At 58.1% G+C, this 19557-nt stretch overlaps 2 protein-coding genes and 1 long non-coding RNA gene across 12 annotated transcripts in view; 2 read left to right on the forward strand and 1 right to left on the reverse strand.

The window, feature by feature from the left end:
* Positions 1–5860, forward strand: part of HDLBP (high density lipoprotein binding protein) — an 88402-nt gene extending 82542 nt beyond the window's left edge. For all 3 annotated transcript variants that reach the window (XM_058299689.2, XM_058299690.1, XM_058299686.1), the window contains exons 21-28: positions 1025–1179; positions 1965–2069; positions 2447–2581; positions 3632–3775; positions 4218–4403; positions 4883–4999; positions 5088–5216; positions 5363–5860. In XM_058299689.2, the coding sequence (XP_058155672.1) occupies positions 1025–1179; positions 1965–2069; positions 2447–2581; positions 3632–3775; positions 4218–4403; positions 4883–4999; positions 5088–5216; positions 5363–5449 (1058 nt within the window). In that variant the 3' untranslated portion in view covers positions 5450–5860. The remainder of the gene's footprint in view (positions 1–1024; positions 1180–1964; positions 2070–2446; positions 2582–3631; positions 3776–4217; positions 4404–4882; positions 5000–5087; positions 5217–5362) is intronic.
* A 3007-nt stretch (positions 5861–8867) lies between these two features.
* LOC139439287 (uncharacterized) lies at positions 8868–11565 on the forward strand. The gene is made up of 4 exons (XR_011649168.1): positions 8868–9474; positions 10119–10243; positions 10490–10612; positions 11462–11565. It is a non-coding gene; the product is annotated as an uncharacterized lncRNA (long non-coding RNA).
* ANO7 (anoctamin 7) overlaps positions 10464–19557 on the reverse strand; it is a 53149-nt gene continuing 44055 nt past the window's right edge. For 2 of the 8 annotated variants that reach the window (XM_058299714.1, XM_058299706.2), the window contains 3 exons: positions 11841–11931; positions 11400–11519; positions 10464–11263 (listed from right to left, as the gene is read on the reverse strand). In XM_058299714.1, coding sequence (XP_058155697.1) covers positions 11189–11263; positions 11400–11519; positions 11841–11931 — 286 coding nt within the window. In that variant the 3' untranslated portion in view covers positions 10464–11188. Of the gene's footprint in view, positions 11264–11399; positions 11932–19557 lie in introns of those variants that run through there. The other 6 variants (XM_058299704.2, XM_058299713.1, XM_058299707.2 and 3 more) reach the window with 5 other exon arrangements.

Genomic DNA, 19557 nt, shown 5'->3' on the forward strand with positions numbered 1-19557 from the left:
GGGCTGCTCAGCGGCTGTGCCTGTGCTGCGGGGGCCGCGGAGCAGGGAGCTCAGCCTCGGGGCCGGCGGTCAGTGGGAGCAGTGTCCGGCTCAGGTCCAGCTCGCGCCTGACTCTTCTGCTGTTTGTCCGTTAGTCCTGGTTGTCTCACCGGCAGTGCTGCAGCCACGGGCAGCTCAGCGCCACCCGGCTCTGCAGCCTTCAAGCCCCTCACCAGCCCTCCTGTTCTCCTGCTGGACGGGTGCTTTTACCGAGGGCTCACGCATGAATAGTTATTTTAACTTTTTATTTTGATACAGTGTCATACTTGAGGAAAATTGCAAATGGTAATACACAGAACGTTGCTTTATGCCTCTTATCCAGAGGTTCTGTTTGTCACCCCCACCAGCCTCTCTCCACCCACTCTCTTCTGAGTCGATGAGGGTGATGCGCAGATGCCGTGCTGTGATCTGAGTGGGGGTTTGCTGAGAACAGGGACCCCTCCTGCAGAGCTGAGGCCTGTCGTCAAAGTCGGGGGGCTCCAGGTTGGGTTGTTCCGTGGGTATTACCTCAGTATCTACTTGGATGCTCCTATGGCCTCGGTGTGGGCAGTTGGTCAAAAGCCCCTTCCCGCTGCCCTCGCCCCCGCCGCCTTCTCTCGTGCACTGCATGGCGTCTTCCTCTCTGGCCTCGCTGGGTGCTCAGCCGGCCTCTCCATGGCCCCTTAGTGGTGCCCTCAGGTAAGGCATTGTGCTGGGTCTCTGGATGGACGCGTCCAGCTCGTTCTACAGATGAGGAAATGGCCTGCGCTTAGGTGGTTCTGTGCAGCAAAGCCTCCGTGCCCTGCGTGGACGTGGTCTTCTGTGTCTCCCAGCTGGGCCGGCTTCGCAGAACGTGGGCAGGGCCTTTCCGCCCTGCGTCCCTCCCTCTCCCAGGCAGCGTGGCGCAGGGGCTCAGCTGCCTGGAGTGCCGAGTGGAGTCTGCCTGCAGCACAGCCTTGCCCTCGGCCCTCACGCAGTTGTGAGCCGGCCCTTCCTTCTGTCCTAGTTCACAGTGTCGAGCCGGCCGTCCAGGAGAACGGGGACGAGCCTGCAGAGGGGAGAGACAGCAAGGAGGCCGACCCCAGCTCTCCTCGGAGGTGCGACATCATCCTCATTTCCGGCCGGAAGGAGAAGTGCGAGGCTGCCAAGGAGGCCCTGGAGGTGGGTGCAGCCCCCGCCCGGCCCGGCCAGACTGGGGAAGAGGTGGGCACGTGCGGGCAGCGAGGCACAGCGCGTGGAGCGCTCAGCGCGTCTTTCTGGCGGCCACGGGCGACTTGCTTGTCCTAGAAGCCGAGGGGCTCGTCCTCCGGCAGGCAGGAATGTAGCTGGTTGTCTGCAAGCCCTGCTCCCTCCCCGAGCTGACCTGCACTCCAGCCGCTCTGCCCGATGGCTTCCTGCGAGTAGCCTGGTGGGGCACAGTCTGTGTCCTCAGGACCCTCCCAAGTGGGGTGACGAGGCTGCCCCAGGCTCCTAGTGCAGATAACTGAGCCGGCGCAGTGAGGCAGCCTCCCAGCGCTGCAGGCCCGCAGTGGGCACCGTGGAGGAACAGGCAGACTAAGACCGTAGCGTGCTGCGTGGTGGTGCTGCTGCAGAGGAAAACACAGAGATACAGGGACCGGGGGAGCCGGCAGGGAGGCAGCAGGTGCGCTGCGGCCGGGAGGGGCCTTCGTCCCCCTCCCCTGGCTTGATCTGCCAGCATTACCCAAAAGCCGCATCCCAAACCCTTTGCCTTGTTCTGAGTGGTACTGACGGTCCCGGCTGCACGGCCGGAAGGTTGTGGAAGGTGCGGCATCCTCGCACAGCCCCTGGTGCTCCAGCAAGACCCAGCTGTTGTGCTCACGGGCTCCCTCCTGTCCGTGCCACGCCTCCACCCTTGTGCTGGCCCCACTTACGTGGCGGGGAGGCAGGGCGGGTGCTGCCTGGCCTAATGGCAGCTGTCCCTGCAGGCACTCGTCCCTGTCACTGTCGAGGTGGAGGTGCCTTTTGACCTGCACCGTTACATCATCGGGCAGAAGGGCAGTGGAATCCGCAAGATGATGGACGAGTTTGAGGTGAGGCAGCCTGGGGGTGGGCTCTGCCCCAGCCCAGTGACGGCGTGGCTCGTCCCCTCTTGCTGTGTCCTTTCTTGGCGTCAACAGTGGGTGCTAAGCGGCTGCCGGGGGCCGTGGTGCTGCCCTGACTCTCCTCAGGCCCCGGTCTTCTGAGGCTGCGGGTGGCAGCCTCCTGCTGACAACTGTGGAGAGTCGTGACTCGCCCCGCAGGGGTGGTGGGCTTCGCGCCTCTGCTGGAGCCAGCCGCCATAGCCCTGGCTGAACGCGGCAGGCGAGGAGCGGGACTGCGTGTCGCTGGGGATGAGCGGCGCGCTCTTGCCCTGCTCGGCAGGCTGCCTGGGCCACCTGGAGGCCAAGTGGGCGTGTCGGTCCTGCAGGTGAACATACAGGTTCCAGCGCCTGAACTGCAGTCCGACGTCATTGCCATCACCGGCCTGGCCGCTAACCTGGACCGGGCCAAGGCCGGGCTCCTGGAGCGCGTGAAGGGGCTGCAGGCGGAGCAGGAAGACCGGGTGAGTGGGGCCTCCTGCCAGCGCTGCGCGACGGGGCTTCCCTGGAGCGAGCTGTGCTGCTTGGTCGTGCTTGCGCTTCACAGTCTGGACTTTTAACTCTCCAGAGTCCAGGTCACTCTGCAGCCCAGTTAACCAGTGGCTGGAGGGGAGAGCCGGCCCCTTCCTTGGCATCTCCGGGTGGGCCCTGTTGCTGTCAGGCCTTGGGAGGCTGGCTGGTCAGCACAACTCAGCTGTGGTGTTTAAACGCAAAAGGGGACCTTGTGTTCAGGTGACAAAACTAGACAGGCTTACGTCCAGTTCCTCCTAAACTGAGTTAGGACAGTTGCGGCTCCTCAGAACCAACCTCGTAGGGGAGGCGGGCCCCTGGGCTTGGGCCTGTCGCCAGGGGAACCTGCGCCAGCCCGTCCCGGGCAGTCCCGGCAGGGCTTTGGGAGCCTCTGCTGACCCCCATTGTGGGTCACTGTGCTGAGCAGGGGACCGCTTCACCCCGCAGCCTCCCCGCTTCTCAGCGAGGGAGGAGCCCACCTCGCAGCCGGCCAGCGCTGACACGGAGACCCTGCGATCGTCACCGTGTGGGTCGGGCGCCGCTGCAGGTTGTGCTTGCATGACGGTCTCTGCATCGGCAGGTCTCGTGACCTGCTCACTCGACCACACACGCCCCCCAGATTCCCCTCCAGGCCCGTGTGCCCAAGGGGCTGCACCCTGCCCCGGCCCCAGAGGACACCAGCCGAACGTTTCCCACGTTTGTACACGTTAGGAAAGCGGGGCCAACACGCATCTCACCTTAGTCGCCATTGTAGAAAGCTCAAGTGCTGTGCTGCAGAGCGCGTGCGCTCCCGGGGTCAGGGCTGGTGGCCGAAGGCGGCCAGCGGGTGGATATTTGACCCCTCTGGACCCAGGGTTGGAAAAACACTCTTGGCCTGCCCCGCTGGGTAACAAGTGAGACCCGAGACCAGGATGGAATGGGTGGGGTGTCCTGGCCGTATGCAGCGGTCAGGCTCCAGGCTGGCCTGGCCGTTCCCGCCTCATTCTGGGTTGTCTCATTTGTAGGCTTTAAGGAGTTTTAAGCTGAGCGTCTCTGTGGACCCCAAATACCACCCCAAGATCATTGGCAGAAAAGGGGCTGTGATCACCCAAATCCGCCTGGAGCACGACGTGAACATCCAGTTTCCTGACAAGGACGACGGGAACCAGGTGGGAACATGGCTGGGGCAGCTCGGCTTATGGACCCTTTAGACCCTTGACCGAACCTGGAAGCAGCAGTGGGGGACGTGAGGGCAGGGGTCAGAGCGTGCGGGCTTCCCTGCCGAGGCCCTGGGGAGGCTTTTGTGTGGGCTTCTGGGGAAGGGGCAGGTGTGGAGGTGACCGTTCCCGTCCCTCTGGGTCTCTGTGTCCTCCCTGCGCGCCATGCCACTCCCCTACCACAGGCCTCGGGTCCTGCTACCCTCGGACAAAGTGCACGGTCCTCGTGGGCAGCACGGCCCCTGGCCAGTGCCCAAGGGGTGAGCCCGCTCACGCTCCGGCCAGCCCTCCTTCGGCCCGTGCACGGAACTGGGGTCAGAGCCAAGCCGCGGGCCGCTTGCAGCCTCCTCCCGGCGGCCCGGCCTGGGCCATCCCCTGACCGGCTCTCTGCCAGCCCCAGGACCAGATCACCATCACGGGGTACGAGAAGAACACCGAGGCCGCCCGCGAGGCCATCCTGAAGATCGTGGGCGAGCTCGAGCAGATGGTGTCCGAGGACGTCCCGCTGGACCACCGCGTCCACGCCCGCATCATCGGCGCCCGGGGCAAAGCCATCCGCAAGGTCATGGACGAGTTCAAGGTGAGGGCACACACAGCTGGAGCCACCTCCGACCCCGTCCACCCAACGTTCCCACTGCCCGCCCTGCCCGGGGAAGGGATGAGGCACAGGTTCGATGGACTGCAAAGGGGTGAGCACCGGGCGCCAGGGAGGTCACACCACGTAGCCACGGCGGCCACTTGCCTGTCCCTTCTTGGGCATTTGCTGGCCTGCGGTGGGCAGCAGAGAAGGGCCAGCAGCCCCCCTGCCAGGGAAGCCCACTGCCCAGGCGCGCTCTTGCCTCCTGGGAGGAGGTGTTCCCTGAGTCGCTGCTCTGACTTGTCAGGCGAAGGCTGCTTTCCTGGAGAGAGCAGCGGAGGTCAGGCTTCTAGTTGGTCTGCCTGGGAAGGGAGATGCTTCACCCGGAAACGGCTGGTCCCCAGCTGCGCATTGTGGCGACCCTGGAGTCCAGTGTCCAGGACGGCGCCCGGAGCCCCCAGCTGAAACATGCCTCCTTCCAGGTGGACATTCGCTTCCCGCAGAGCGGAGCCCCAGACCCCAACTGTGTGACGGTGACCGGGCTCCCCGAGAACGTGGAGGAAGCCATCGACCACATCCTCAACCTGGAGGAGGAATATGTGAGTGCGGGCGCGGGGGTGGCGGGGCGCCCGCCCCGAGGGCCCGGCGGCGGCCAGGGCCTGCAGGCTGACCCTGCCCTGCCTGCAGCTGGCCGATGTGGTGGACAACGAGGCACTGCAGGTGTACATGAAGCCACCGGTGCCTGAGGAGTGCAAGGCCCCGTCCAGGGGCTTCGTGGTGCGGGATGCTCCCTGGACGGCCAGCAACAGCGAGAAGGTCAGCACTCCCCGCTTGCCCTCCAGGACCCCTAGCCCCTTCCCTCGGCAGGGAGGCAGCCCGTCGCTCCCGCAATGGGCGACCTTCCTGGGCACTCCTGGAGCAGAGGGTGGCGAGCCCCGCTGAGGCCGTGCCCTTCTCTGCAGGCTCCTGACATGAGCAGCTCCGAAGAGTTCCCCAGCTTCGGGGCTCAGGTGGCCCCCAAGACTCTCCCTTGGGGCCCCAAGCGATAATGGTGAGCAGCAGCCGCAGCTCCAGCCTGCTCGCCGACCCCCACACCACGGTTTCTCTCCATCTGAGCGGCGGCTGGAGCCTGGCCCGCTGTCGACACCCCGTCCCCGCCCTGAGGCCCCGGGGTGAAGCCCGCTGTGCCCGGCTCTGCGTCCCGTCGGCCTGGTCGGCGGCTCTCAGGGCCTCTCCCTGACTGGCCCTTGCTGTGGGACAGGCTCTCCACTGTTTTAAACACTAAACAAAGGTAACGGAACATTTCATAACAGAATAGCTCAGACTTTCTAAGCCCCGGGCCCACCCGCATGCCGGCCAGCGCTCTGATCGCCCCGAGAGCTCCGCAGCTGTGGCTGGGAGTCCACTTCCTGTGTCGTGACCTCAGGAAATAAATTCCCTTGACTTTATAAAAGCCAAAACGTTTGCCCTCTTCCTTTTCCCACATCCCTTTTTTCCTTTGCCTGTTGACTCAGATCTCCCTCTTTGTAGGGTGCACTCGGGTTTTTCAGCCTCCAAACGCCTGTTTAACACAGATTACCCGGTGGGGAGAAAGGCCAGTCTCTTGGGGGCTGGAGGCCCAGGGGCCGTACTCTCCTGGGTCCGGAGGAGAGCAGCTCAGGAGGGCCCTGGCTCTCCAGCAGTCTTGGCCCTGCCCGCTCTGGGCTCGCAGGCACCCAGCAATGCTGCCGCAGGCTCCGCTGGGGTGGGCCGCAGCGGTCAGGGCCAGGGCGGGGCACAGAGAGCCCCTCAGTCTTTGAGATGGCGCCTGGCCCTTCTGCAGCGGCTTGTTTTCAGCACCTCCAACTCGCTCATGCCTGCCCCCTCCAAATCGCTCTGTATACACTTGTCTTTCTACCTCAGAGCCGGTGTGACAGTGGCCTCGTGCTCCAGGTCAGTGCCACCCCCATCTCGGGTGCCGCGGCTCTGGGCCGAGTGCCGGGTGCCGCAGCGGGAAGTTGACACACCTTCCCTGCACCGTGCGCGTGGCCCGCGGCTGGGTCTGCTTGTCCAGGACACGGAAGCCTCGGCTGCCAGCCGTCACGCGCAGGCACCAGGCCCGTGGCCAGGCCCGGCTGGTGAGCAGGACGGCGGCGAGGTCCTGGGCTCACCGAGGGTGTCAGTGGGCAAGAGCAGGCGCCCCCAGACCCCTGACCCATGGCCACGCGCAGCGGGCGTCTCCCGTGCAGTGCTGACGGCAGCCTGCCGCCCCCCACGGCTCTTTCCGCCCCGGGTGCTGGCTCCGGAGTCGTCGTCCAGCCCACCTCTCAGCCCCTCCTGGGACGCTTCCTTCTGGCCTGTCCACGTCTCCCGAGGTCAATACCTTAGGCTTGCTTGTCTTCAGACCCTGAAATGCCCGACCAGACCAAGAGCTGCCGAACGCCAGGCTGCTTGCGTTCCTGGGCGAGTTCCTGCTGGCCCCGCGGCCCTGATCGTGCGCGCCGGCAGGAGTGGCGCCAGGGGAGGCCGCCGCCTTAGCGGCCCAGGCTGGTGCCCAATCCCGGTGGAGCCGCCGGGGCCCTGGGGGCAGGCGGGCGTCTTGGTGCCTTTCTCCAGGACGGTCCCCTCCTGCGCTCCGGGGGTCCTTCGCTGGCCAGCCGGCTTCCTCCCCCGCCCCCAGACTGCCCTGGGGCACCCAGACCCCTCCTCCGCTCGCTGCCACTCGTCCTCATCTACAACACACGGCCCCCTCCCGCGTTAGGCTTTAGGCCCTCAGCACTTCCCGTGCCCGCTCAGCGCCGCGCGTCCGCAGGTGCAGGCCTTCTGCTGAGCCGGGCGCGGCCCCGCCCCTCGGTCTGCTCTCAGTGAAGGTCCTGACGTCCCGGCCTCCCGCCCTGCAGCCCCGGCGCTGTGGGCAGGCCCGGGCGGGGCGGGGCGGGGTGGGCGCCGCCTCCCGAGTGTCTTCCACACCGTGTCCCACGGCTGCGGCCACCCTCGGCCTTAACTTTGGAATTTGGAGATTTATGCAAACGTGTGTAAAGGCTCATGGATATGGATGACCCTGAAGTTTTATAAATTCTGAAATAAAACCTGAAATCTGTCTCGTGTGCTGCGACTTTCTTGCCCCTCACAGCACAGGTGGGCTCCTGGCGCCCTAAGGTGTGTTCTCGCTCACAGCAGCGTCACGTGCGGGCGTTTCTGGTCCTCGGTGTGATCCAGCTCTCCCTGCTCAGGGCTGCCTCCTTGGGGGTTGGGGCGTTGCGGAGACTGGGGGCCTGCCTGCCCCGTCCACACCACCCCAACTTGACTGGTGGCCCCAGAGCTGTGTCACTTGCTGTCCTGACTTTGACCCACTTCGGCCGAGTTCTTCAGTAAAACCTGTTTCCTCTCGTTGGGGGCAGTGAGGCGTGTGGCTCAGCGTTGTCTGAACTGCCTGCCAGCAGTTCCCACCCTGCAGACACGCGTCCTGGCCTTGGGGGGTGGCAGCTGGTCCCTCAGCTGTGGGAGGGAAGGGCGTCCCCGGCACGCAGCGGTGGGGACCCGGCTGACTGGAGAAGCCCCGTGTCCACTGCTGCCGGCATGTGGGGAGGGCCCGTCCAGCTGTCTCCAGGCCTCAGGGGCACTGAATGGGACCCTCATGGGCCCAGGGCTGCAAGACAGTGGCCCCACGCCATGCAGGGGAGCTGGCCGGGGCTGGCCGGAAGCGTCCTTCCCCGGGCTCTGAGGGGAGGAGTCGGAAGCCAGTGCTCGGGGCTGCGTGTTCCCAAGGCCGTCCTTGCCCTCCCGGGCTGAAGGTAGTGCAAAGGCCTGCCCTCGGGTGCAGGGCTTGTCCTTGCCGGGGTGGGTGCTGGGGGCAGGGTCTGGGGGCCCACCATGCTCCTGAGTGCAGTGGGTGTAGGGCTGCGGGCCTGGGTGGGTAGGTGGGAGACTCAACCAAGGGCCGGGACGTAGCTGATTGGGGTCCCTGTGAGGATGGAGGAGGCTGGGGCTCTGGGTAGAGGGCTGGGGGCTGGGGCTGGCTCGGTGGGTACAGGTGAGCTCACCCCCAGCCAGGTGCGGGGGCACCCACCCAGCCCCACGCCTGTCTAAACGACGTGAAGTGCTCGGGTGGCGGGGGTGTGCTGGGCAGCTGCGTCTGGCCGAGCCCTGCGCCCTCAGGTTCTTGCACTGACGCACGTCCCCGGGCCCCTCCTGCCTCGCTCTGACGACTCGGGTGCCCCCTCACCCACACCTCCCGCTCCTTGCTGAGTGAGAAGAGCTGGGACCCTCGGGTGCGCGGCGCTCCGCAGCGGCTGGGCTCGAGCTCCCTGTTGACCTCACCTGAGCCTGTGGGTGTGCGTCGGGGGGTGGGGGTTGTTTTAACAATGTTGTGAAAAGTGAAAACCAAATCTAAAACAGCAGAATATTCCAAATCAACAGCTGGCTCAGCAGAGGGGCGGGGCTGGGCAAGGGAGGGCCGGCTGCAGCCGGGGGCGGGGCACAGGGTGGGCACAGGCCTGGAGTGGGCTCGTCCCGCCGGCCGCGGCCGGGTTGGGGCAGCAGCAGCTCCTGGAGAGGGTCGCGGCGGGAGGCACAGCTGCGCGGGGCCCTGGGCGGGGCAGCGTCTGGCTGCAGTGGTCACTTGGACAGCAGCGGGGCTGGGAGGAGCGCCACGGGCTTGGGGCACAGGCTTTGCCCCATGAGTGCGCGCGCACTCGCTGCCAGGGCCAGCCCTGTGCTGACCGCCGGGCCTTCTGGGGAATAGCTGGGTTGAGCGGAGGCCGTCAGCCCGCGCCGGGAGCCCCTCAGCAAGAGCAGAGCGTGGGCTCCTGTTGGGAAAGACGCCACCCAGAGGACGCGCACCGGCTGCCTCCCCCGCGCTCCGCCTCTGCTCGGGACCGCCTGAGGCCAGCTGCCGCCCGCGGCCTTTAAACGGCTTTGAGTGGTGCTTCCCAGAGCAGACGTGGCAGGTCACCCAGAGCCTGAGGACGTTCACGCCAGCCTGACACGCGTGCAGTGGCCGCAGGAGGACGCTGGACACTGAGGGCAAAGAAGGTGACCGTGGGGGAGGCCGAGGGCAAGGGCTGCGTGCACGCCCACTGCAGTTTGAAAGCAGGTAAGTATGAGGATGTAGGGAGACTTCTGGAAGGAGATAGGCTGAATCTTGCAGGAATAAGCTTTTTTCTGTCTCCAGATTTTCTGCTTCCACTGGGGGCTGGCGCCGTGTGGCTCAGGAGGCCCGGCTGAGCCGTGAGCGGCCGGCTGTGTCCCTGCACACTGGTGGGCGGCAGGGTGGCTCGGCCAACAGGCCAAGGGGGTCAGACGCTGCCAGGGGCTGCCACCTGGAAGGGCCCAGCAGGGGAGCAGCACGATGTGGGCTTTCCTCAGAGGCTGAGCACCCCAGAAGGAATTGAGGGAGCCCTGCCAGGCTGATGACAGTGGCTAAGAGAAAGCCAGCCTCACAGGGGAGAGCAGGGTGGAACCAAGCAGACTTGGGCGACCCCCGGAAAGGGCTCCCCTGACCAGCCGTGCCAGGGGCTGCTGAGGAGGTGCGGCAGGGAGAGGAGGCCTGGGCCTGGGGGTCCTGGACCACCAAAGGGGGAGGGCAGCAGGCTTCTAGAAGGAGCCCGCAGTGGCGCAGGCGCTCCAGCAGGGCTGCCGGAGGCGGGAGCCCGGAGCCCACGTCCAGGGCACAGGGGCCACGCTCGGCTTTGGGGCCAGGCACAAGGAGGTTCTCCGTGGCTCTGTCTCCTCTGCCAGGTGGCATGGCAGCCGGGGGCTGAGAGGACTGGAAAGGCCTGAAGCGGGCCCCACGAGAATGGGGCGTACCAACCACGAGATGGGGCGCGGGTGGGTGGCTCTGGCCGCCTGACAGCTGCATGCTGGTGAGTGGCTTCTGGGCAGTACTGCGGCTCGGGGACAGGCACAGCCAAAGCCCCTGGCCGGCTCCCCGTGGGGGTAGGGGAGGGGTCTGCAGGGAGGTGAGGGGAGGCGGGCTGGGAGGGAGTGGTGGGCCGAGGCCCGGGGGAGGGGTGCTCTGAGAGTCGCGAGGGGCAGCGGGTGCCCATGGAGGACCAGGGTGTGGGAAGACGAATGAGAGTCGGGTTTGTTGATGACGTCATTTTACTCAGGAGACTGAAAGTGCTGCACAAAGGAAACCGGCTCACCAGCGAAAAACGGAAGCAGCCTCAAGCTTCAAGGGAGGGCAAATGATTTTTACAGACATAGAAAATGAGCTTCATCCGTCCTAAGGGGTAGGTTTGGGGCAGGTGGCCTTTACGTTCTGGTGGTCAAATGTAACGAGCCAGTGGCTCCACTGACTGCCAGGCCGGCCACCTTGTTGGGAATTTCAAATTTTGAAAGACATCAGGAGAAAACGCGAGGGAGCTCAAAAAAGTAGAGCAGGGGGTTTTTTGGCGCTGAGAGCTCCCCAGGGCTGTGTCAACAAAATTCAACCCAGGGGACGAGCGGCGTGAGCTGGAGGGGGTGTGGGGTGGGTGCGCGCCCCGAGGGCCCTGCTCCATCGGCTCCATAGTGCCCAGGCCCACAGGCCCACGGCAGGACCCGGGGGGCGGGTGAGCAGAGCAGAGCCCCGGCCGGGGACAGCGGGCTGCAGCAGCGAGCCAGCCAGCGGGGTGGCCAGCACCATCCACCAGCACTGGGGGAGCCGGCCCGGGGTGCGCCGGGGGGAGCCGGCCTGGGGGAGCCGGCCCGGGGTGCACCTGGGGAGCCGGCCCGGGGTGCGCCGGGGGGAGCCGGCCTGGGGGAGCCGGCCCGGGGTGCGCTGCACTGGCCCATGGCTGCTGGCACCCCGGCTGGCTCCCGGGTCCCTAGGCCTGAGGGCCTGGGCTCGCCTCTGGGCCCAGGGGCCTGCCATCCTTCGCTCCATCTGTGCCAAAGAGAGGCTGTGCCGGAGAGGGCAGGAGAGAAGGGTGAGCGGCCAGGCTCCGGCTCACAATCGACTAAGGGCTTCCCCCATTCACACACAGCCGAGAACGCTGGGCTGGGAGCAGGGAGCAGAGGGAGCGGGCAGGGCCTCACCTCGTTCTCCGCCAGCGCCTGCTTGGCCAGGTAGTACTCGCGCTTCACCTTGATCTCCACAGACTCGGGGACGTCCGGTACCAAGAGGTCGAGGACCCGGCCGACGGAGAACACCACGTGCTGGAGGCAGGCGAGGTGTGAGGGCTGGGAGCAGGGTGCCTCACACCCCCTTCCTAAGCATGCCCTGCTGTGGCATCTGCTCCAGCTATGGACGGGGCTAGACTGTGCCGTGCAGAAAAGAGGGCTTCTGGGGCCAGGGACCACCTGTCCCTGCATAGCCCATGGGTGCCCTGCTGCCTGGGCCTGCGACAGGACGTGAGCGCGGTGCCAGAGCAGGAAGTGCCAAGACGCTGCTCCTCCAGTCTGACCATGCCGCGTGGGCAGCCTGCAAGGCGGTGCGACCCCGTGAGGACCCAGGGGAGCCGGCGGGCCCCCGCATACCTCAAACACAATGACAAAGGCCAGGCGGATGGCCAGGAGGGTCCAGTAGGTCTGGGAGTAGTGCCCGTCATCGTCCCTGAAAGCCCGGTACCTGCCGGAGACATGGCACGGCGTCGGGGGCCGGCAAGAGCTGCTGCAATCGGCTTGTGTTGGGAGGACGTTTTCTCGTCTTGACATTTTACCAGTCAGTAAGAGTCAGCGTTGAGGAGACACCGACTCACCCAGAGTCAGCAGATGGGATGAGGGGCGGGTGCAGAAAGGACTAGAAGGCTGACCCCATCCTGGAGGGGTTGGGGCAGAGGTCAGAGGATGTTGGACAGGTGTGGAGTCGCCATGTGACCAGGTCGAGGAGCAGGTGCTGGCTGGCCCTGGGGGCGCCCCGGGCTGGGAGGGGAGCAGGGCGGGCCCCATGGGTCCTCGAGGCCATGGCGAGGAGCTCTGCCTTCACCACAAGGGCATGGGGGCCAAGAGTGAAGGGACGGAGAAGGGTGCTGCCTTTCTCCTCCGGCCAACTCCAGAACCGGGACCGGGAGGCCAGACAGAACATGTCACTGCTTTGTAGCACCTGGGACTGTAATCCAGGGCCCGCCCTGGGAGGCGGGGCTCAAAAGCCCCCCACTCTGGGGCAAAGGCCAAGTGGGAGCGGGCCAGCGCCCTTGGAAGCTTCAGACAGCCTCAGCTCCTGTGATGAGGGGAGAAGACCTGCTACTGCTCTGCCTCAGCCCGCCCGGTAAAAGCAAAAAAAATCCCTTCTCCTGGGAGAAAGGTAAGACTATTCCAGGTCTCAAATCATTTTTAAAGGGAAAGTCTAAGGCCATGTAAATTTCTAAAAGGAATGCTAAAGGAACATGGAACTGTAGAGCATGGGAAAACCACATGTGAAATATGAATATGGGTAAAATTGCATATATAAGACTGTCTTCCTTTGAAGCTGAACAGATATGTTAATACTACAAAACGTTAATATCAGACAAAAAAAAATTATGCTAAGTGAAAGAAACCAGACACAAAGTACTACATGTTGTATGATTCCGTTTATATAAAACGTAAATATAAATCAATTTGTAAAGATGAAATTAGACTAGTGGTTATGTAGGGCTGGGGAAGGACTGCTAAGGGGTGTGGAGTTGTTCTTTCTGGAGTAATAAAGTTGTTTTAACATTTTTCCTGGTGGGAAACAGACTTGGCCCAGTAGATAGGGCGTCCGTCTACCACATGGGAGGTCCGCGGTTCAAACCCCGGGCCTCCTTGACCCGTGTGGAGCTGGCCCATGCGCAGTGCTGATGCGCGCAAGCAGTGCCACGCCACGCAGGGGTGTCCCCCGCATAGGAGAGCCCCACGTGCAAGGAGCGTGCCCTGTAAGGAGAGCCGCCCAGCGCGAAAGAAAGTGCAGCCTGCCCAGGAATGGCACCGCCCACACTTCCCGTGCGGCTGACGACAACAAAAGCGGACAAAGAAACAAGACGCAGCAAATAGACACAGAGAACAGACAACAGGGGGAGGGGGGGAAATTAAATAAATAAATAAAATCTTTTAAAAAAATTTTTTTCATGGTGATGAATGCAAAACATTGTCATTTTATTAAAAGCCATTGATTATACACTTTGGATAGATCATATGGTATGTGATTATACCATATAAATAAAACTGCTTAAATAAATAATTGTGCAAGAACATCCAGAAATAGCAACTATGTACAGCAGGGGAAACAGATTGAGAGGTGAAGAATTTGCTTGTCTGTTTTTTGTTATTATGATTGAAATAATGAAAATGCTCTAATAATGATTGAAGTGATGAATGCACAACTATGTGCCTATACCAAACACCAATGATTGTACACTTTGGATGAATTGTAGGCTTTATTAATATGTGTCAGTAAAATTGATTTGTTTTAAAATTCACTGATAAAAGTAATAGTTGTAATAGTTTGCTTTAAAAAAACAAAAAACTTTTTATAGTCCACATTTGGCACATAATGGGGAAAAAGGACACACAAGGAGTCAAGAAAATGTGATCAGAAACTACAAAAACAATAGGTAATAGAAACAGACCCACAGGGGATCCAGAAAATGGACTGATCTGACCAGACTTTGAAATACTCGTGTTTGCAGGCCCAGTTCTAGACAAGATGAAGTAGGTCACTACAACCTAGCTCCCACATGGATTACAATTTAAAACTCTGGACAAAATGCCAAGGTACCTGAAGACCCTGAAAAGTAAACAGAAGCAGACAGCTTGTGGAAAGGACTCACAACTTGAAGAAGTGGCCTTTGTGGATGTGAGTTTCCCATTTCTCCCCATTGTCTTTGATGCTTTGTCTCAAGGTCAGCTGCAGTCAGTGAAAAGCACAGGAACAGCAGTGGAGAGGTTAAAATTCAGAGACACCCCATCTTTCCGTCCAGAGAAAAGGGGCCCCTACAGACCAGAGAGGAGAGCCCTGGACCTGCTGGTTCAGTGTGTCAATCTGTACAATTCCCAACTGCGCCTCTGATCTGTGTTTATTCAGGACAGACAAAACCAGCGCTGCAAAGACTGGTTTGAACCGCCTCCCACAGATGGCAGGCCTGCCTCGGGATTTGGCAGCACAACACCTCAATCTGCCACCACCATTAGTGGCTAAGAGTCCTGCCTGCTTTGCTGAGACCACGTCTCAGGGCAGGGGTGCGGCTCTCGACTGGAAGGCTGCAGCTTCATAGCTGACTGACAGCAAGAGCCCCAGGGAGGAAGGGGAAGAAGGAATCGTCTCGATGGGCTGAAGTGTGAGCTGTGGCCCGAGCTGTTAGGAAAACTCAGGTCACAAAAGTCTTGGGGTATGAGTTTACACAAACTCAAGGGCAGTGGCCAATGGCCTGGGTATCTGGTCAGGTAAATGTGTTATAGGCACCTGGACTGCTAAGAGAGCTCCAGCCCAGGGTAGAGCCCTTTGGAAATCCCTATGGAAATTTAAAGTTCAAATTAAAGTAGGACAAACAAAAAACGGGAAGATGGCAGACTAGAAAGACACGGGACTCTCTCCTCCTCCAGAAAAAGAGCTAGAAGTCAGGCTGAAAGGGCCTGGAAACAGATCTTCTAGGGGTTAGGACGCTGGGTAAAGGCATGACACAGAGGAAAGAGGGACAAAGGAGGGGAATCTCAACGACAGAACTGTGAGTTGAGGGCAGCGGCTGCTGCCGCCAAGCCTCCCCCACACTAAAGACACTAAAATTCTCAGGCCTCTGGGCCTGTGGCTACAGACAAAGGGGCTCCAGGGATCACCACCCCAGGAAAGGGGAGAGAGAGACACAGCCTGAGGCTGACTCAGCTTCTGACCCTCAGATTTGTTCTCAGCGACTGACAAGAGCTTCCAGGCCTGGGGGGGCCGGGCCATTGTCAGCCCGCAAAGGGCAGAAGAGATCCCACCCTCCCGTTCGCCTTCTCTTCTAGCCCCGGACCGACTGTTGAGGATGCACCTCCCCAGGAAAGGGGAGAGAGAGACACACAGCCTGAGGCTGCCTCAGCTTCTGGACGACAGTCTGGTCGCTGTGTCCCCAAGCCCGTCCAGGCTGGGTGGGGCTGCACCATTGTTAGCCTGGGAGCCCGCAAGAGGCTAAAGATATAGACCCTCCAATCTCCTCCTCTACTAACCAGGACCGATTGTTGAGGATTCAAAAGGGAGTGGAAATATCTCCTACCCAGGATAAGGGAGGGGGCTGCCAGAGAAGACTAGAGAACTGCCTCTGAGAAAGTCTGAATTTCAAGGCTCCTAGCCTCCAGGCAGGAAGCTCTAGCACCTTGATCCAGTCTGTGTTGCAGCAAATACACTCCCACCAGGCCTTGAACTAAGAGCTGCCAAAGAGCACCATCTGCTGGCAGGCCAAGGAAATGCATGGGAAAAAATTAAAAATATGTAAGACAGGCTGTGTCCGGCCTTTATAGCCTCCCTCCCCAAGGCCCTGGGAAGCAGAGCTGCAAACAATTACTGGGTCCAGAGCCCAGTTTTGAGCAACTAGCAGAGACAATCCTCACAATCCAGGTCGAGCCAAGAATCAGAGAGCAGTAGGAACACACAGCCTCCTGCCACTAAATCCCTACAAAAGAAAGAAATTGAGCATCTGAGTAAACTACATTCTAATCAGATGCCTAGACATTAGCAAAAAATTATGAGCCATACTAAGAAAATGGAAGACATGGCCCAATAAAAGTAATATATCAAAGTCCCAGAAGAGACACAGGTTTGAGAGAACTAATTATGAGATACTCACAAATTTCCAAATTGAAATTAAAGAGTTGAAAAACAATATGGCTGAAGAGATAATGACATCAAGAAGATACTGAGCGAGTGCTCAGAAGATTTTTGAAATCCTGAACAGAAAAGTGTTTTCATGAAAATGAAAAACACAATAGGTCAGAACAAAAACACATTAGAGGCATGCACAGCAGACTCAAAATGATAAAAGAAAGAATAAATGATACAGAAGACAGAATGGCTAAAATTGAAAAGGGAAAAGAATGGAAAAAATGGAGCAGGGGCTCAGAGAGTTGAATGACAACACAGAATGTAACAACATGTGTGTCATGGGAGTTCCAGAAGGAGAAGAAATGAACTTACACATCCAAGCAGCACAGCATACCCCAATCAGAATAAATGTGAATAGACCTACTCAGAGACACAAAGTACTGAGAATGTCAAATGTCAAAGATAAAGAGAAAATTCTGAGAGCAGCAAGGGAGAAGCAAACTATCACATACAAAGGATACCCAGTAAAATTTAGCACAGATTTCTCTTCAGAAACCATGGAGATGAGAAGAATGTATGATACAATTAGGATACTGAAAGAGGAAAAGTGACAGCCAAGATTTCTTATTCCAGGAAGCAGACTTGGCCCAGTGGGTAGGGCGTCCATCTACCACATGGGAGGTCCATGGTTCAAACCCCGGGCCTCCTTGACCCGAGTGGAGCTGGCCCATGCGCAGTGCTGATGCACGCAAGGAGTGCTGTGCCACGCAGGGGTGTCCCCGCGTAGGGGAGCCCCACGTGCAAGGAGTGCGCCCCGTAGGGAGAGCCGCCCAGTGCAAAAGAAAGTTCAGCCTGCCCAAGAACGGTGCTGCACACACGGAGAGCTGACGCAACAAGATGGCGCAACAAAAAGAAACACAGATTCCCGTGCCACTGACAACAACAGAAGTAGACAAAGAAGAACACACAGCAAACAGACAACTGGGGGGGTGGGGGAGGGAGAGAAATAAATTAAATAAATCTTAAAAAAAAGATTACTTATTCCAGCAAAATTGTCCTTCAAATATGAAGGTGAGTATAAAATATTCACAGACAGAAATTAAGAGGGTTTGCAAAAAAGAATCCACCTTTGCAGGAAATATTAAGGGAGCCTTAGAGCCTGAAATAAAAAGACAGGGGAAAGAGAGGACCAGAGGAGAGTGTAGAAGAAAGAATAGCAGAGAGGATAACCAAAGAGTAAATAGATGAAAAATATGACATGACATATGAAAACTAAAGGATGAAATGGTGGAAGTAAATACTGCATTTAAATTAATATCATTGAATATAAATGGATTAACCCTCAATCAAAAGATACAGGCTGGGAAACGGACTTTGGCCCAGTGGTTAGGGCGTCCGTCTACCACATGGGAGGTCCGCGGTTCAAACCCCGGGCCTCCTTGACCCGTGTGGAGCTGGCCATGCGCAGTGCTGATGCGCACAAGGAGTGCCGTGCCACGCAAGGGTGTCCCCCGCGTGGGGGAGCCCCACGCGCAAGGAGTGCGCCCGTGAGGAAAGCCGCCCAGCGTGAAAAGAAAGAGCAGCCTGCCCAGGAATGGCGCCGCCCACACTTCCCGTGCCGCTGACGACAACAGAGGCGGACAAAGAAACAAGACGCAGCAAATAGACACCAAGAACAGACAACCAGGGGAGGGGGGGAAATTAAATAAATAAATCTTTAAAAAAAAAAAAAAAGAGTACATTGTTTAAAAAAAAAAAAAAGATACAGGCTGACAGAATGGATTAAAAAAGATGAGCCATCCATATGCTGCTTACAAGAAACTCACCTTAGACCCAGGGATACAAACCGGCTGAAAGTGAAAAGCTAGAAAAAAATACCCCATGCAAATAGTAATCAAAAAAGAGCAGGAGTAGCTACACTAATACTGGACAAAACAGACTTCTAATGCAAAAAAAAGTTAGAAGAGATACAGAAGGCCTATATATTTGCTGTGTCTGTTCGTCTTCCTTGTTTCTTTTTTTAGGGGGCAGCAGGAGCTGAACTCGGAACCTCTGATGCAGGAGGGAGGTACCCAATCACTTGAGCTATCTCCACTCCCTCAGAAGGCCTTTATATATTAATAAAAGGGACAGTCAACCAGGAAGACATAACAGTCATAAATATCTGTGCACCTAACCAGGGTGCCCCAAAATGCAAGACACAAACTCTGGCAAAACTGAAGGAAGAAACAGACATCTCTACAATAATCATTGGAGACTTTAACACCCCACTCATATCATTAGCTAGAACAACTAGACAGAAGATCAACAAGGAAACAGAGAACTTGAACAATATGATAAATGAATTAGACCTAACTGACATATCTAGAATACTACATCCAATCTCAGCAAGTTATACATTCTTCTCAAGTGCACATGGATCTTTCTCCAGGATAGACCACATGTTAGGGCACAATGCAGCTCTCAATAAATATAAAAAGACAGAAATTATACAAAGCACCTTCTCAGATCATAATGGAATGAAATTGGAAATCAATAATAGACAGGAAAAAGGTAAATTCACAAATGTGTGGAGGCTGAAGAACATAGTCCTAAATAATCAGTGAGTCAAAAAAGAAATTGCAACTGAAGTCAGTAAATATATTTAGACAAATGAAAATGAGGACATAACTTATTAAAACTTACTGGATATAGTGAAGGCAGTCTTGAGAGGGAAACTTATAGCCCTAAATGCCTATATTAAAAAAGAAGAAAGAGCTCAACTCAAAGATCTAACTGAACAACTAGAGAAACTAGAAAAAGAAAAGCAAATCAATCCCAAAGCAAGCAGAAGGAAAGAAACAATAAAGATCAGAGCAAAAATACATGAAATTGAGAGCAAGAAAACTAGAGAAAATCAACAAAACCAAAACCTGGTTCTTTGAGAAGACCAATAAAATCGACAAACCCCTAGCTAGACTAACAAAGAAAAAGAGAGAAGATGCAAATAAGTGCAATTAGAAATGAAAGGGAGGAGGTTACAAATGACCCCAGAGAAATAAAGAGAATCATAAGCGGATATTATGAGAAACTGTATAGCAACAAACTAGACAAACTAGATGAAATTCCTAGAAATGAACAACCAACCTACCCTGACGCTACAGGAAATCCAAGAACTTAACAAGCCAATCACATTTAAAGAGATTGAATCTGTCATAAAAAATCTCCCAGCAGGAGACAGATGGAGTGGATGCAATCCCCAGGTGTTGGTTCCTTTGAGGGCTAAAGAGACCCATGGGTTCTATGGTCATGGCAGACGGGGTTCACTGCCATGTCAGATGGCCCTTCTTTGGAGCTGGTGTTTCTGCATGATGGAACTGGACTCAGAGGGGATCTCTTTTCATAAGACTTTCATCCTACTTTACTGGAATTGTAGTTGGTGTTGGGGTTTAATATATATTTAGGGGATTTGAATCTCTGGACTGACAATAGTATAGCCAGGCCCTGAGCGTCAACAGACTC

This window comes from Dasypus novemcinctus, chromosome 7, assembly GCF_030445035.2.
Source record: "Dasypus novemcinctus isolate mDasNov1 chromosome 7, mDasNov1.1.hap2, whole genome shotgun sequence".
NCBI classification, from domain to species: Eukaryota; Metazoa; Chordata; class Mammalia; order Cingulata; family Dasypodidae; genus Dasypus; species Dasypus novemcinctus.